The 18474-nt window shown below is 42.2% G+C and overlaps 1 protein-coding gene across 2 annotated transcripts in view; it reads right to left on the bottom strand.

Annotated features, from left to right (window-relative positions):
* The window catches only part of gpr158a (G protein-coupled receptor 158a), a 72150-nt gene that overhangs the window by 12122 nt on the left and 41554 nt on the right, over positions 1 to 18474 (bottom strand). For both annotated transcript variants that reach the window (XM_044024958.1, XM_044024966.1), the window contains exons 4-7: positions 17624 to 17850; positions 15815 to 15883; positions 1955 to 2064; positions 134 to 372 (exon numbers count right to left, since the gene is read on the bottom strand). In XM_044024958.1, coding sequence (XP_043880893.1) covers positions 134 to 372; positions 1955 to 2064; positions 15815 to 15883; positions 17624 to 17850 — 645 coding nt within the window. The remainder of the gene's footprint in view (positions 1 to 133; positions 373 to 1954; positions 2065 to 15814; positions 15884 to 17623; positions 17851 to 18474) is intronic.

An 18474-nucleotide genomic window follows, 5' to 3' on the forward strand; every position in this document is an offset into this window, starting at 1 on the left:
CGGATTTCATGCCACAAATACCTGAAATAACCCATGTTTCCTCACTGTGTTGTGTGCACCCACAGTGTGGCTAATATTAATCCGTTCACAGCACCCCGTGGAGGCGGAGGGCAGCTATAACGGGGGGCCTCACCGACAGCCATCATGTAGTCCCAGCGATCCAGCAGGCACATGCCGAACTGCAGCCCGTCGGGCGTGTAGCCCACGTCGATGAGGGCCGACTTCCTGTCTGGATTCTGGCAGACAGCAGATGTCCAGGCCACCAGGAACCAGCAGACGATGAGGAGGATGATGCCCAGCAGACGCAGCACTCGCCAGCTGGTCATGTAGGGGATTCTCTGCGCCGTGCGGGACAGGAACACCTTCAGAACTCTGTGAGCGGAGGGGCAATTAGATGGTCTCACTCTCAACTTGACAAAATATGCACTGTCATCGTTGTAGATTCCTGCATTTTAAAGGTCCAATGTGTAAGAGTTTGTCACATCGAATGGTACGACTGTCCGGGAACTTTGGTGAGCTTCAACGAGCAAAACTAACTTAACCGACGACTGTAACACTGTTCAAATTTCAAATTTAACACGCAGAATCAGGTGTTTGTGTACAAGTACAGTGTACTTTTTTTAAATAACACTTTTAGTTTTTCATCATTTTTAATTGTTAATACATTATTTTAACATGCAGCAAATTGTGAATAACTGCCAGATATTGAAAGTTATTCTGGAAAAATGGGCAAAAACACTTACTTACAGCACATTTTCTGGCAACAAAAGCAAAAAAAACAACTTATTTTTAAGTATTTACAGGCTGATTGTGATGCTCGATGATCCTAATGACTTCATTTTATTTGTGTATCAGCTCCCCATTAAAAACTCCTAAATATGAGCCCAATACCACAGGATTTATTTGTATTTTTGTATCAATTGGGCAAATTTTTTTATTAAATTTTTCTCTTTTTACATGTTTAATATAGTTAGTTTTACATGTTTAATATAGTTAGTTTTACATTTTTAATATAGTTAGTTTTACATGAGCATGCAGGCACGACAAAACAAAAGTTTACATGAGATGTTATTAGTTTAAAAAATGGATGCTACTATCACACATAGTTTCTTGCAGTTGTGTTAAATTCACAGACGGACAAAAAAAACCCCACTGGAACAGGAAGGATACACATGAGCGCCCGTCGCTATTCTTAGCCCTCTGCCCTTCATGCACATTGATGAAGTGTCCACTGCGCTTCACCACTAATGAGCCCCCCATCAAAAATTGATCCGTGCGATATGTTGACTCGCGGCTCCGAGGGTTTACTCGGCTCACGCTCGCATTAGCCACATCCTCTTAATCACCATCTTCACTTCTTTTTTCTTTATCTCTTGACAGATACACCTGACAAAAACCTGACCCACAGAAGAACAATTTCGAGTGTGTTACTTTGAATACTCTCATTATATTGTCTCATTATCACTTATTCAGTGTGAATAACACCCTTTTTCTCTCACCACGACTGTATCCTCTGGCTCTTCTTTTCTCTTCTTCTTCTCCTTCCTCCTCTCTCGCATACATTTGTATCTTCTTACCAAACATGATTTAAGGTTATAGTATGTGGAGGTCATTTGAGGTCTTTAAGTCACGGAGGTGTTTGCTCAGGACATGGTTCTGCATCCTTTATGGTGAAAGAGACATTTTTGACCCATAAAATTAACATAACACCATATATTAGTTTTATATATGGATAAACTATGTCTTCGTTTAAGTGCTGGGAATGTCTTTTCTTAATCGAACCCTAGTCTAATTGTCTTGAGTTTCCATAATTGGCTGCACATGAACGTTTGCTGACAAAAGTGCTTAATACTGCTAGGCATCCATTTTCACTTTCAGTTTTTGTTGGTACGATAAAAAGAGACACAGAGTGCGTCGTCTCACATGGGCGATCAAAGTGTGTGCGTGCGCATACCTGTACAACTTTAGGGTCAGCGTCCCGTAGACGGTCGCAAAACCCAGCAGACGGACCCATCGCAGCAGCACGCACCGGAAAACACTTGGCTGGAAATAAAGAATCCCAACCTGCAGGAGGACAGACAGACAGACAGACAGACAGACGAGGAGAAGACAGACGTCAGTGATGTGAGAGTGTCTTCAGTCTGCATGATAAGAGGGAAGTGAACTCAGAGGTCGTTGGAACGTTGCAAAGTGATGCTGCCGATAGCGGAAAGTTCTCCAAAAAAGGGTTTCTCATGTTGGACGTACTGTATTTCAAAGGTCAGACATCAAGTGCTATTTAAAACATTGCAGCGTCAAGGAGGAAACTCCTTCTGTTGATGAAAAGCTGCAGGAAAAAAGTGATTATGTTGAAGTTTGAAGATATTCACGGAGGCAGCATTTTATCAAGCGATGAGATTTGACTCAGCGGAGAGTTTAAATCCACAATTATTCCAAATGAAGTCAAGAGTAAACACGCAGAGCGGGTGTTTATCACATGAGCTCAACTCCCTCAGGACTTTTCAAAGAAAACTACACTTAACTTCAATAAATGTGCTGCTGTAAACAAGTAAACTTCTCTTTATGTGACTGTGTGTCATGTCTTTGATGAAGTCGATAACACTCTTAAAAGACAAAGATGATAATTCCTTCTTTAATTCTTGCGTTATATATGTTTAGAAACAACAATAATTGGAAATGGCGCATCAGATCAGAGAGGACGGACGAGCGGTGACATTTTCTATCTGTGTGCAGCTGCTCGCGGATGAGGAGGAGGACGACGTCCACCCCACGATCTTACCAAAGACATAGAGACACACCAACATACATGCATACATACACCAAAAAAAGAGGAAGAAAGAAAGAAAACATCTGAGGCAAACGTAATTATCTGTCCGCTGCAGATGTGCAGCGATCTCCCCTGTGGGATTGTTCATGGTAATCGGATTAGCCGAGCCATTAATACGTTCCCCGAGGCGGCGGCGGCGGCGGCAGAGACGCAGGCAGGCGTGTGGATATTTTTGCTTGCTAGGTTTGAGTCAGTTCAGGGACGCGTTGGTGCCCGTGGGAGGAGCGGTGGGCCACACTGTCGTTAGATTGGCGCAAATCCAGATGTTTACTCTGAAACTTAATTTTAAATCATCCAAAATCCAATTATCCATTTGGTGATATATCGATATTATTTGCTCTATTCCAATTCCAACATCTGTACAATGTTCTGAGAACGTTCCGTTGCAAACAAAAAACAACCAAACGGGAATGTTGTGTGGAAACCACGGCGCAACCACAGACTGTTGAGACTGTTCCAGTTTTTGGTTCCCTCGCTCCTACCTGACCCCGAGGCAACGGTCTGTAAGCGTTAGTTTTTGGTTTGGATGTAACCCTAGGAGAACCTTAGGAGAATGTTCTTTGAACGTTTTGTGCTAGTAGTTTTGCCAAATTCCATATGGCCGACTTCCTGTTGAGTTGAGACCATGATCCCAATAGGCTTTTTTGTTCGTCTTGGGCGGTGACGTGTTTCCACCAAAGTTTGTGAAATTGTGAAATTCGGATAGTGTGGACACGACAGGACACGAAAACCAGTAGTGTGGATGTAACTTTGCTGTATTTTTATTGTGGCAGAGAGAGAGGGGAGGCACGGGAGCAGATGAGGAGATGGCAAGACGCCGGGCAGACGCTCTGCAACTTGCTGACGCACATCTGGGTCCACGGGGAGCGAAGAGGGCAAAGGAGGAGGAGGAGGAGGAATAAAGAAACGCACCGGGGGAAAGCGACACGGGCACCTGACTCCTTTTCAGACAAACTTCACAGTAGCAGCTGGATCTTCATCAGTTTATGAGCCTGGTGTTGTTTTTGATGAAACAGAAACAGGGGTGTGTGTGTGTGTGTGTGTGTGTGTGTATGTGTGTGTGTTATCAGTGTCTCTCCCTGGAGCAGATCTCCAGCTCAGTCACAGGAAAAAAGTTTTTATCACATTTAGCAGCTTGAGTTTTTCTTAAACGGTGTGATCTGGTAATTTTTGCAGGTGGAAACCACAGAGGGGGGGAGTTTTATATTTAGCTGCGCGAGCCTGACACTTTCACGACAGAGAACGACTTCAGGAGAATCTGATAAAGTTTTTTTTTTTTTTATCATATCAGCTTTTTTATCCACGCGGAACTGGTGTCCTGGGAGCTGTAAAATGCTCTTAATGGCAAACACGTCCCAGAGTGAAAGCAGGGTTTAAAATGCCGGCCTTGCGTTTTCGTGTATACAACACCTTTGGGAAACTACCGCTCTGACCTTTAACCCCACGAGACGTCACATAAAAAACATTATGCTCCATTATGTTATTCTCCATTTTTGGTGTTTTTCTGCGGCAACGTTACAGCACCACATACAGGCCTGGCATATGTACTACAGCACTTAGAGTTGTTTTGGGGGAGGGGTTTGTGTGTTTATAGAAGAAAAGATCTGTTTCCACTTAGATAAAGTCGACTTTGTCAATATTGGTGTGTTTCCATTTGAGCTCGGAATTTCTTAGGATTCCCAACTGGGAAAACGCGGAGAAACCTCACAGACCATTTCCAAAACACTTCTGTCTTACTTATTTCGCAGTAAATCAGTCGTACACATACCACATACAACGTTGCTATCGGGCCGCGATACGTTGCGTCCATGTTTTTGGCCATAAACTCAGAGGTAAAATCTCTCCCACCTCCGAGTTCCAATGTTAATGGAATTAAACGTGAGTCTGTTTCGTTCCTGCTCTGTTTCCTGATGTTTCTGTTCAGATTTGACTTTAGTGAACTGTGCTACACATGAGATGAACTGATGCTGACTCAGTGTCACCTCTAACACAAACACTGATAAACTCAGGGGGGTCATGTGATTAACCTTCACCTTAATCTTCTGATGAGCTTTCATTGTTGTCCGCACATAAAAAAAAGCTGACATTCTAGTCCCAGTGTTCCCTGCAGAAGCTCAGACTCTCCACAGTTCATCAGATATAATGAGGTCATAGTTCACGAGTAACTGAGGGAATTCAGTGCAAAAATGAGCACAGTCATCCTCTGTGTGGAGTTTGGAAAGTTCTCCAGGTTCTCCGGCTTCCTCCCACAGTCACTCATGTGGAGGAGAAAAGCTGTGTCCCAAACTGAGGGTCTGGATCCTCAGAAGGAGACGGAATGTCATGCACTGTGTGAAATGAGACGGTCCAGCCCAGCACAGCTACGGATTTCCCTTCTTCCTCTCCTATTAAATTCCGGCAGGCTGCACACAGAGAGGTTAAATCACAGTCTGTGGTCAGAGGTTACACTCAGAACGGTTTCTGGGAAAAAGTCTGGCTGTGACTGTGCTGTCAGGTTTCTCATAACGTCAGCGTGCATGATCAGTTTCTGCCTCCGCTCTCTTCCTCTCTTCTTAAACCTTCCATTAATAATCGATGCTAAGTGCTGGGAATGTTGGATTCAGCTGTTGTGGGATAGGAGAAGGATCAGGTGTTTGTTTGTCCAGCATCTGAGCCGACGCGCATGCGAAGGGATTGAGAGGATCAGGCACATGTGAGTTTATCAATATCAGGGAGACAATTCTTCTTCTTCAGCCTGAAGGAAGGTTCTCCGTGTCTTTCTTTATGAACATGTTTCACGAAGAAAAGGAAAAATCTGGCACTTGATCAAACTGGGGTGCCAGAGCGACAGGTGTCCCAGCTGGACGCTTCCCATCTGGACTCCAGGCTCCCAGAACACTTGACTTAACACAACCTGGTGGTGCGTTCACCCTCCAACGCAAAAATATCTTGTGAGGTGGAAACAGAGAAAAACAAAGTGAGCTCAAGGACAGAAAAGAGTTTCAGAAGAAAAAAGAAACTTTAAAGATTGCTGAAAGGCTTAATACTCTGTTCTCTGAAGTTATGAAGTATTTTTCTTTTTGTTCAGTTGTTGTTATTGATGGACTTTTCTGTTTTCTCCACACGGGTGTTTGAAGAAAAACCCTTTCATGTTAAAGCAAACTTCAGGGGAAGCAAAACACATTTGAAATTCTAAAACCTGAGAGAATTTTTGTCTCCACTCTAATTATTATTTTATTATAATCATTTTTCTTTCTCTTGATCACTTTTGAGGGCCTCACAGAGCACCAAGAACTCACCAGACTTAATCAAGACCTGTGACAATTGAGGATCTGGCCTGGTTTTAGGGTGATCTGATGAATGTTACACATTTCTCTGCAGTAACCGTGGTAGCAGGGTGGAACAATTTGGAATAAATATCTAATTCTGATTATTTTGAATTTTTCTAATTCTCATTTGAATTACATAAAATTTAACAAGAAAAATACTAGAAAATTCTGCAGCAAAACTTTGATGGTGCCTGCTTCTTGCTGCCGATTTGGGTGGATTGAACCTTTAAAACTAAAAGTTTTTAGACAAAGTAGTATTTTTGTGGAATCAACCTTTAAACGTTAGAGAGACTGACTCTTGCAGCTGGTTGCACATGCCCCTCCCCCTCCCTGATTCCCCCCTCCCCCTTCCAAACACCTGTTTCTAACTGTCCAAAATGGTGAAAAACAGAGAGATAATGTGTTTTAAAGTTGTCGTATTTGAAGAACGGTTGATGACACAGATTAAATGTTTGGCTTGTGAGCATCAGGAGGCTATCAGGAGCTCCCGTCTTCATTTAAAAAAAACAAACAAAAAAAACTGTGTTTTAACAGGTCATAGTTTAAATCTATGTTAAAGTATGACAACACTGTGAGGCTCCAAAGTGGGCTGGGATGAAATCGTAATTACAATATGACATGTGTAGGTCAGGACAATTTTTAATCTCCTCCTGTGAATTTGTGATTCTGATAAATCATTCCAATGAATTGTCTTTTTGCGGCCAATCAGTCCACGGTGATAACCTACAAAGCCATTCATTGCACCACCTACCGGCAACAGTTAGTACACCTTCAGTAACAAACTTTCTTTCATTTACAGAAACATTTTTTTGAGGCTGTGGTTGACATTTGCTGCACTCTGACATAACAAAGTATTGGTGGCCTAGCGTTTTGATTTCAGTCACTCAACTCTATTATTATTATTATTATTATTGTTGTTGTGAATCTTTAGATAATCAACATCCGTCAGTTTGCAACTGAATAGTTAAGCGAAAAACAACACACATGAGCAACAATCACACAGTCTCTCTCTCTCTCTCCCCCTCACTCACTCATTCACTCATTCAATCAACACTCAGTCACTTAATTTGCAGTTATCTTTCATTCCTAATCATTTCTCGTTTCAGCAGCCACCAGCTGGCTCCACACACACACACACACACACACAGACTCAGTGGGTTGGTTGGTTACCCACTCGAGAGTCTCCGTCCCTTTTGATGTGACAGTGATGACAGTCAGCCAGCTGTGGTGCGAGCAGCAGCAGCAGCAGCAGCAGCAGTGGACGGTGTCTTATACCCTTTATAAACAATTCAAAACTAGTGTGCGCCACTGTTGTTGTCATGTATGTTCTTGTTTTTGTTCTCTTGTAATCGTAAAAATTTAAATGATATTGAATCATTCTCAAGAATCCTTTTAATTATGTAAAAGCTCTGAGAGAACAGAGAACGTCGTCCTGTTGCAGCAGCTGAGCTGATGACTGAGTGTGAACTTGTTACTATTATATTGTAATTGGCTGATTTCACACCAAACTGACCAGTTTACTTTGTTGCACGCTCACGACAGATGATGTAGGAGGTTACAACAGAATGAGGATAAAGGCTGGAAAGCAGTGCTTAGCAAGTGGCGGTCTGTGGGCCAAAACTGGCCCAGCCAGTGTTAGTCTCTGGCCTGGCGGATCATTTATCTTCACAAAAAAATAAAATGACAACTGACAGTTAACTGACATGTTTGGTTTGAAATAATTAAATAATTGATGAATTAATGATATTAACCATGCTATCATGTTTGAGAAGAGTAACCTGTGGAGTGCCACAAGGTTCAGTGTTAGGACCCATATTATTTATACTTTATTTAAATGCTATGTGCACAGTATCATTATATATGAAATGTTGTGATTTTTTTTGCGGACGATACAAATTTATATTGTTTTGTGTGTAACATAACGCAGTTCAATGAATATGTGGAGTTGATCAAATTAAAAATATGGTTTGACTACAATAATAAGTTATCATCAAATGAAAGAAAAACAAAATATTGTATTGAAATTGAAAAAGTTTATGAAACAAAACTTTTGGGAGACCACAAACTTTGAAACTAAACATAAATTATCCAAATCTATTGCTATTCTTTATAAAACAAAGGATTTGTTGAATAAAAATACTTGTAATTAATTATTTTGACACAGTATGACATAATATGCGCTGCCATATTTTCATTGGATGTTTTATGTTAAAATTTCTAGACATCGTATTTTTTTTGTGTGGCGAATAAAAACACTTCCTGTTTTTATTCTTATTTTTTATAAGAGGGAGATGACAATTTATTCTCAGCATTTTACACATATTTGTGTCTTAGAGAGAAGACTCTTTGTAAGAGTGACTAATGGCCAATTTTTCAAAGGACACATTTCCAAAATGAATCATTTTTGTACAAGATTAGATAGTGGATAGTGGATAGTAGAAAAAAAGAGACATCACTTGATGTGTTAGGTCCTCGGCCAAACTTAGATGCTCTACAGTGTTTCGCCATCAGCATTTGTCTCTGATTTTCTGTCTTTACATACAGGTATGGACACTTCTACCTTCAGACACAGGTGGACAAAAACCAAAGAAAAGTGAAATCTTAAAAAAATGACCTTAACTGGAGAACACGTGAACACAGTCAGCGCTTGGTGCCAAACTTTAATGCGATAAAAACACAAACTCTGGCAATTTTCAGTCCCTAAAGACTTCCTGTGAGGACAAAAATACACCCACAACCAAATTACGGCTCTGGAGTGGATGCGCCATAGAGCACACACAAATCATTTTGTGCTAGACTGCTTTGGATAATTAGCTCTTGCTCGAGGGCAAACAGGAGATATTCAACCAATAACACTTTAAAAAAAGGAAAAGTGGGTGGATTCTTTTATTAGAAGAACGCAGTTAGCAGAAGAGCACCCGAGAATCAGCGGTGTGTAATTAACTTGTAATGTGCAGACCATAAAAATGTAAATGTGGTCGATGGAGAGGATGAAAGCCGCGGGGACTGACCCCCGTCTCCTCTGAAGGTCAGACACTCGCAACTTATCGATCACATGATCAGTGCCGTCACATCAGGTGAGTAGACCATACATTTTAAAATAAAATCATTATATTGCTGCTCAAACAAAGGGAACTTCTACATGTAAATGTCCCGCACAGGAACACACACAAAGTATCAAGAGTTATTAAAGTTACTGTATTGTTTTGTATTGGACTAAAAACGATACTTAAATCAAGTATCGAGTATCCCCGCGCGTCAGGGTCCTGTATTATCACACTTCACCATCGGGTGGCGGTACAAGCCTGGACGCATTCCTACCAAAGAAGAAGAAGAGGATAACGCTCACTTTGAGTGTTATAGCTTCTTAAAGGTGAACATGGTCAGGTTTCTTTGTTCCAAGTAACAAAGGAATCATAAAAGTGAATCATTTTTCGTTTGTGGACAAAGTAAGATGTGATGTGAGAACATCGTCATTTCCGTCCACATTTTTATGGATCAAACAAGTAATCAATTGCTTATAAAAATTAACCAACAGAAGAACTGATTATGAAAGTAATAGTTAGTCGTAACCCAGTTATTCACGATTTATCCTCCACACAGAAAAGATCCGAACGAGCAATCTTCTTGCTGTAAGGCGACAGTGCTCACTACATGCACCACCAAAAAGTGAGTGAGTGAGTGTTGGCCGGTGGCAGAATCAGCAACCTGTCCTCCAACTGAAACGTACATATAGGTCGTTTTTTCAACCCCTGAAATCGTACATATAGTTCGTTTTCTGAAAACGTGACTGTGGGTAGTGTTTTTCAAACCCTTGAATGCGACGTAAAGGTATGTTTTTCCTAAATATGCACAGATGTTACTGAGGGTAGGGTAAGGGCCAAAAAGACAGGGTTAGGTAGTAAGAATCAAAAAAATATTAAAAAGGTGGTATAGTTAGGAATCGAAGCATTGTCGACCACGCTCCGGCGCAGCGCTCTCGCCACTGAGCCGACTGCCGGTGCTGACATCAGCGAAGCTACTAGATACCGCGTCTAAGGCAGAAGTGGTTGCTGTTATGTATACAACCGCTTGGGGCGCTGGTTTTGAAAACATAAACATAGGTCGTAATTCCTGCATACGACCTATATGTACGTTTCATTGGAGGACAGTCTGGAATCAGAGGAAAAGAGGGTGCTGAATTTCAGCCTTTTGCTATCACACTTTCTCTGGAAGCTTCCACCAGCCAGAGAGCAGAGAAATGACTTTCAGCCATTTAGTCTGTCTGTCTGTCACCTTCTGAGTGGTGGACAGGAACGCCGCGGCCTCAGGATTCATCCTGTCACAACAAAGCTCGCGTCCCACTTTTTACGTTTTGACATGAAATCATGGCGGCACCTCCGGTCGGTGTGTCCATGCCCTGCTGCTTTTTCTGGACATCGTCTCCTCCTCCTCATTCTCTCTGTCTTTTTTTTTTGTAAGTGTTTCTTCTTTTGTTTGTTTTTCATCTGGAGTATGAGAGAGTGGGAGGGAGCAGAGCAGAGCAGAGGAGAGAAGAGGTGGAGTGTTGTAATAGCAATGGATCCATTTTTATATGAAAGCCGACACTCACTACCACGCAGGAAGGGCAGCTTTGTGGAGGGAGGTAATGGTTTCTTCTCCTCCTCCTCCTCCTCCTTCTCCTCCTCCTGCTGCTGCTGCTCCCCGAGGTGGGCCGAGTGTAAATTACATCCAGCTCGGCCTCGGCACAGTGAAGACCAGGGTTGGCCTCCTCCCACAATTCCCTTTACTCCTCATCACCAGTTAAATCCTGCAGGATATTCCCAAAGTGCTCTGGAGAGGGAAAAACATGCTGCCTTTCTTTTTGTCATCCTTCGTCTAAGTCTAAGTTTTCCCCCCGTTGACATCCGACAAAATAATTGTTCGCATCTAACGTTTATAATCTGACAAACGTTACTTACGATGCTTTTACGATTATTTTGTCGGATGCTGTCGCTCCAAAACACTGTAGCCAATCAGCAGGCAGCTTCCTAAGCCCTGCCCATGGTCAGAATTAAGTATGTATAACAACTAACAGTCTGACGTGGGAAAACTTGGGGAACGAGTTCCAGACGGACTACGACTCCGACTATGTGACTACGTCCAGTCCACTTTCAAACGCAAAAGAGTCGGCGCAAACAGAATTCCAATCATTGCAAACAAAAAGTGTTTTTGCAATTTGTGTATTTTTGATTTTGTGGTCCATTTTTGTTTGCTTCTTAAAAAACTACACTTAGGGTCGTTATGTGATGCATTTTTTTTGCATTTTGAAGGTCAAAACACATGAAGGGTACTAATATAATATATAATATATGGATATATTATATCCAGACCATATATGGACGACCCCACGCTCAGGCAGCAGAGACCGGTGATCGTCTGAGCTCAGTTCCGGGAAAATCAATGGGAAATGATTACAATTCACATTGTTAAACATCTCGCAGTCTACTTCTTTGTTGAATCTTTGCAGTGTACACTGTGTCGGTTGGCTGGTGCGAGGGCAGCAAATCCTCAGCGTTTGTATGTTCTGGGAAACTCTGAGTCACTTTCCCCACAAGGAGCAGAGGAAGCAGAGAGTATGGAGTGGAAGTGCTGCACACAGAAAAACCCTCCAGATCCACTGAAGTCAGATTGAAAGTGTCAGTTTAGCTTGGGCGGAAGGTTGGTGGGAGAGAAAAGCGTGGCAGCCTGTGTGTCACGGCCTGTCAGGTGAGGAGACATTACCCCATGGCCACACTGTTTCTCATTAGCCCCCCGATGCTCGGTGAAGCCCTGCCTGCCACGCACAGCGACTCCATGAGTCGGCCTGAAGTGGCACCACGTCCCGGCCTGGCACCGAGACGGTGCTGAGAGTGGACAGGTGGAGAGACACATGAGACAACAGAATAAAAATGCACGCACAGTAGAGCAGGAGGCATGACGCGTCCCACAGGGGAGGAGACGAGGACAACTACTGCCGTCTCTGGGGCGCGTTGCACTGATGCACACACAGATGGGCTGGGAAATAAAGAGGTGAAGACAAGTCTCTTATGGTGTGTTTACAAGCATTTAAAAAGCCAGTTTGTCACTGGCTCACTGCGGCGGCGTGAGCTTTTAAAGTGGATGACAGAGATTGTTTTCCTCCAGGAATCTGTTAATTAAGGCAGATTACTGCCAGATTATCTCACACGGCTCATGTTTAACTGTAGGTTTAACGAGCTTTTTGCAAGTCGACATTGCTAAGTGTAAACGTAACCTTGTATAAAAGGTCCAGTGTCTAAGTATGTTGTTCCTTTATTTTAGGAGCACGTCAGAGAAGTACAGTGGCCTTCACAGACCAGAAAGGATGAAGGCCTCTGTAACGCAGGGGCTAACTGGTCACGTAGATCGTCCTCCAATTATAAGTTAAGGGGGTTTGAGTCCACAAATCTACATGTCAATATGTATGTCTGGGCAAGACGCTTAACCCCAGCTTTCTCCTGACGCCCCTGCTGACAGCCAGTTTGGGATTTTTCATTAGTTTTGACTGTCCATTAAAATCATGATGTCATTGCACAAACTGCAAAATCCAAAGCTTTGGACCGATACGTGATGTCACACTGGGGTTGACACTTGGTTAACCCAACCATTGTCTTGATTCCACAGTAAAGACTGTGAAAATGAGAAGGAGAAAGTGAGGAATTATCACCTCAAAGCCCAAACAGAACAGAGCGACTGTGATGAAAAGACATTTCAGTGAATAAGAGGATGATTCCATTGTTCTCTTTGTGCCATTGTCTCTCCTCCGAGACACGTTAGCTACAATGTAACAGACAAAAAGAAAAAAAGGGATCAGTTTTTGTTTCATTTTTCTGAAGAATCTATCAAGAGTGTGCTTTGACAAGTCGCTGCCAGGTGGCACCACAAAGCAACACCTCTGATTCATTACGGAGACAACAATCCAAACTCCGACACTTTGCTCCAATCTGAGCCTCCACAGCAGCGTCAATAAGACGCCGCGTGGGGACAAACGAGGGGTTTGGCGAGCTAATCCAGGGATCACACTCATCTCCACAGGCAGACAGAAATAGCCAGCTTTGGCAGAGGCCAGAGTTTTGGCCTCCTTCCTTCTTCTGCACTCCTGATTCTTCCCTCCTTCCCTTTAATTTCAAAGCAGGAGGAGGTGAAGGTGCTGCGGTTATTACATGTGACACTCTCCGGAGGGAAAAGCAAGGAGGGGGAAAAAAATGGTTTTACCCCCACAAAGCAGAACGCCATGGGAGCAAAGAGATGAGATGTATCTCCTCTTGCCTAATACAGTGGAATTATTTAAAATAGAAGCAGCGAAGAGCTATATTTAGATTGAGAGTGATGCGTCGCTGCCGCCACGCATGGCTCGTGTGAGATTCGCAGGGAGAGAGAGACATGGAAATGCATCAGGGCGGAGATCAATCTAACACACACAGATCTACGCTGGGAGATGTTTTATCAAAGCGGGATCGCAGCGACCGCTTCTGTGCGATGAAGCCGCGGAGAAAATAACTCTGTCGTGTCTAAACGAGGCGAAAATCACAGAGGAACCTAAGAAAGTGAAGTTCTCTTTGTACAAAACAAATCTATTTTTAGCCTCCACCGCCATCGCCACACCAAAGAGATACAGACACAAGAAGATCACTCACTATTCATTCATTCATTCATTCATTCATTCACTGGCCAATAACCTACAGTACCTCCAGCAGCTACCAGTACCTGCTGTGGTCCATTCAGTGGTGTTGTACACACTACTGTATATACACACTACAAATGGCTCAGCATTTCTATATAACCCAAGCTGTGTAGAGTTGAGCTGTGCCGTGCTGAGGCAACAGCGACTTTAGTGAGGTTAGCACTAGGCAATAAGTCACATTACAGTCAGAAAAATAACGTGTTACGTATAATGTACAATGCATTAACCACTAAGCGAACTGCCGATGGAAACCTTGTCCAAGCTCCTCGACTCCTCGAGGTTCCAGATTGCTGTTATTTATACTCCCACTAGGGGGCGCCTATTTTAAAAACATATGAACCATAGTCACGTTGCTTGTAGGACAGTCTCATAAAACCACTTAAACATGTTTTTTTGGACAGAACTCGCCCTTAAGCAATTAGCATTTGCAAATAAAAGATGGGAGGACGTCATACGTCTGACTTTGGCTCTACTTCCTTGACAGTAGCATTTTACTAGCTCCGCATGCTAATGCAACATTAGCACAAGCATGTGACCAAGGTGAGGTGAAAAAGAACATGGCTCTCCCCCGAGGTTAGTTAGGAACTAATTTAACCCTTAAACATTTCAAGCAGCCTCATTCAAATTTGAGAATGGAACAGAGCGTCAACATCTTAAAGGAATCATTCTGATTCCACATCTGCTCATGAGCACCTGGTCCTCGTTGTGCAGCGTTTGATTCTTGTTTTGGTGCGGAACCTCGACTCTCCGCCGCGCCCGCCTCACTTTCTTTGCCTTTGCACATTTCAAACATTATTACTTTCCAGCTCCTTGTCGCAGCAAATTGCATTGATTAGCGGGCTCTAAATCAATTGGCTTTAATTACATTTACTCTGCATTGCTTTGCTAAGCATAGAGCTCCACATGATTGCGACTAAACTGCAATTAGTCAGTGGCCCCGAGCGCCCAAGAGGAAGACATGATGGTGGATCTGTGTGAATCGATGGCACGATGCTGGTGCCGGACAGGAGTCTGCCGGTCATCCGTGTGAATAATGAGGTTTTTCAGCGACGAGGCAAACAGTGTTTCACACACACACACACACACTGATTCTCACTGATTACAGTGGTGGGAGGTTACATAATAATAATAATGATGATAATAATGAGTGAAGCAGACGCCGTTATGGTTTTACACATGTTTGTCATTTGGTAATTTTTGTTTAATGTTTTAAAAGAGCAAGAGTTTTAGTGTAAAGTAAAGGAAAACAAAAAGTTAAAAACATCAAATATTCAAAGGTTAAGGTCGGATTAAAAGAGCGAGGTGTTTTTTCCTCTGTGAGGACCTGAATGAAAACAGTCTGTTTGAGCGTCTGGTCAACAGATGGTCATGTTGACAGGCTGCTCAGTTCACTGGCCTCTTCTGTGTACAGTTAGCGGGGGGTCACCAACAAACCCTGGGATATTTGTCCCTGCCAATCCTGTTTTACCACACACACACACACACACACACACACACACACCCATAGACCCTCGCCTGTGGACACTGTGCAGCCTGAATAAAACAACAAATAAAACCACCAAAACACTTTGATTTATGAACTGAAGGCTTCAGTATATGACAGTAACCTCGTCTGTGTCGTCACTGCAGCTCTGAGCTCTGATTAGGTTTTTGTTTTAGACGAACGAGAAAGTGACGAAGGTCAAAGTGAACGTCAGCCTTCGGTCAACCGGGAGATTCTTCTATCAGTGGAAAAACGTCAAGGAATAAGTATGCAAAAGGATCAACAAGCGCAAACACACCCATTAACACAGCATTATCACTAACCTTAACCATAACCAGTTAATGCATAACCCTAACTAAACCACAATTCTACAATTCACCCCAAACTTAACCAGTTCCTCAGATATTAGGTACTGCCTCATTTCACAAAGATAAGGTTTTATGGTTTTTTTGGACCTCACAAACACAGAAATAAAAACGTATACACAGTATTACCGGGAAGTAGAGAAGCAGCGCTCCACACAGGATGGCCTCCAGCAGAACCAGACCTGAAGCTCTGATGCTCTGAGAACAAATAAAAGACACAACAAATATTTAACTTCTAGCTGCCAAGTGTAAGAGAGTTTGAAATAACAGAAAGAAAAGCAAATATCACAGGTTTTTAAGATAAAGCTGTGATAGACAGCAACATTTTGGTCGATTGGTGATACAAAATTATGAATAAACACAGCTTAAATTTCCATTACTGTGTAATTTGTGCAAAAACCTCATTAACAATGATGTTTCATAAATACATACATTTACATAACACAAGAGGTTTTTTAAATGTTTCTATAAAATCATAATATTCCAGGATTTGTTGGTTAACAGCCAACAAAGTACAATGAAGCCTTGTGACTGAAGGACTTTTTTTATAGACGACGCTTTGTTTAAACTGAAATGTTGAAACAAAGCGTTGTCTTTTTAATTGACAAGATGCTTCAGGGGCGTCTTTGAAGGAGCAGGAAACAGCTGCGCCTCTCGTTTAAAAATACACATAAAACAACACGAACAACTGGCCTCAGCTGGATAACGTCACATGGCTGACATGTGAAATGTTCAAATATGTCAAATCTTTAAGGCGAATGAATCAATTATATTATGGACATGAATGTAAAGACTAAAGATTTTTGAAAGAAACTAAGCTCTTAAACGTAGTCCGATCAGATTAGCGGGATTAGTTTGGACTGTGACTCATATCATGGAAGAGTTTCAGGTTTAACCAGCGGGATGAAGATAAGATTACATTTATTTTCAGACTATAATAATGCTCAAAACAATTAACCCGGTTAATTGACAGAAGCGAAGATTCAAAAGTCACTTCACTCTGGCGGAAAGTGACATTAGTAAATCAATGAACTTTATCACAACAATGTTTGTAGTTAAAAGTACAGTAGGTCATTTCTGCAGTCAGGAGTTATAGAAGTTAGTTTTTTAGCAGTTTTAAACTATTTTAATGTTTCTGTGGCTGCTCACTATGCCTCCTGACGGTTAAATTAGGGATAGAATTGACTATATACACTGTATTTTAGATGTTCTAGTGTCAGTGTTTCCAGATGTTTTACGACAAATTTACGAAGACCGCGGCAGAAATGTAAGAAATGTAAATGCTTTTTTCCTTTAAGGTCATGTTGACTCTCAAGTTTATGTCAACACAGAGGACATATAAGGAAAACGTCAGAAATGAAGGCGTATGGATAAAGAAGAGACGACATCTCTCTCTCTCTGTGTCCTCATCTTGCAGGCTGTAGGATCCAGATCCAGTTTCGAGGCTATCGTTATTATTATTATTATTATTATTGTTCATATCATACTATTTTTTTGCTATACTTAAGTATAATTTGCATCAACAATCTCTGCTCCTGCTCGTATAAATGACTGTAGTTCTATAAACATGTCAGAACTGTCTTGTATAAACGGATAACTTCACACAATTGTTAGATTTCTGCTCCTGCTCTCTCTCTTCTGTTTCTACCTCACCTCCCTCTTGTCGTTTCTGTCCCCCACCTCTCCCATGTCCCACATTTTTCCTTTCACCACAACCTATCTTGGCAGATGCCGCACATATTTGAGTCTGGTTCAGTCAGAGATTTGAAATTTAAAATGTAGTTCAAACGGACATCAATAATAACATATTCATATAGAGATGATGAAAAAACATTTAAATCCCACAAAGAAACACAGATTTTAGTCAACTAAAAATAAAAAGACGGCTACGACGAACGACGACTGAACCCTGCCACAAATGAAATGCGCGTTGCCTACCTTATTCCTGCGGAAATGGTAGATGACCACCATGCTGATGAAGACGATGACCATGCACAGGCACTGGAAGGAAAGGACGGCGAGGCGGAGGGCGCCATCCTCCCTCGCCACACACGGCGTGTCGTCTTTGCAGAAAGCGCAGCCGTCCTGACACGGCAGGCAGTCGCTGGACGAGCCCTCGTCTGCGTTGGGACTGCTGTCTGCAGCGTTTCCCTTTTTATTCAACCCTGTTAAAGACAGAAGAGAAAGAAGTGATTTTTCTGTGTTTTTAATCCTTTTTTTTACCCCATCACTTTCAATGGGGAGGACGGTTCTGCAATTGTCACAAATTCTGCTTCCTGACTATAATCTGTGACCTGATAGAGAAGTGATTACCAAAGTCTGGGGCAGGAACCAGCGATAGGTCGCGGGAGAGTTTTTGTGGGACGGAGGGATAAATTTGCAGATTTTTCCAAACATCTTTTGGAAATTATTTGTTTAACCATTCAAAAATGATTTTAGGTATTACATTACATGTCATTTAGCAGACGCTTTTATCCAAAGCGACTTACAAAAGTGCATTTAAACATTTGGGTACAAATAAGAGCTAGAAGTAAGTAAGAGCTTCAAGTAGAACAAACTATGAAGTGCTAGTCATAAGTGCAATACAATTTATTTATTTATTTTTTTTTGTCGTCTTAGTCGAGGTAGAGTCGGAAGAAATGTGTTTTTAGTCGCGTCGGAAGATGTGGAGGCTTTCAGCTGTCCGGATGTCGATGGGGAGATCGTTTCACCATTTGGGAGCGAGGACAGTGAACAGTCTCGAGTTCTGCGAGTGCCTCTGTGATCCTCTCAGTGAGGGAGCAGCAAGC

Source organism: Solea senegalensis, linkage group LG1 (assembly GCF_019176455.1).
Source record: "Solea senegalensis isolate Sse05_10M linkage group LG1, IFAPA_SoseM_1, whole genome shotgun sequence".
Lineage (NCBI taxonomy): Eukaryota > Metazoa > Chordata > Actinopteri > Pleuronectiformes > Soleidae > Solea > Solea senegalensis.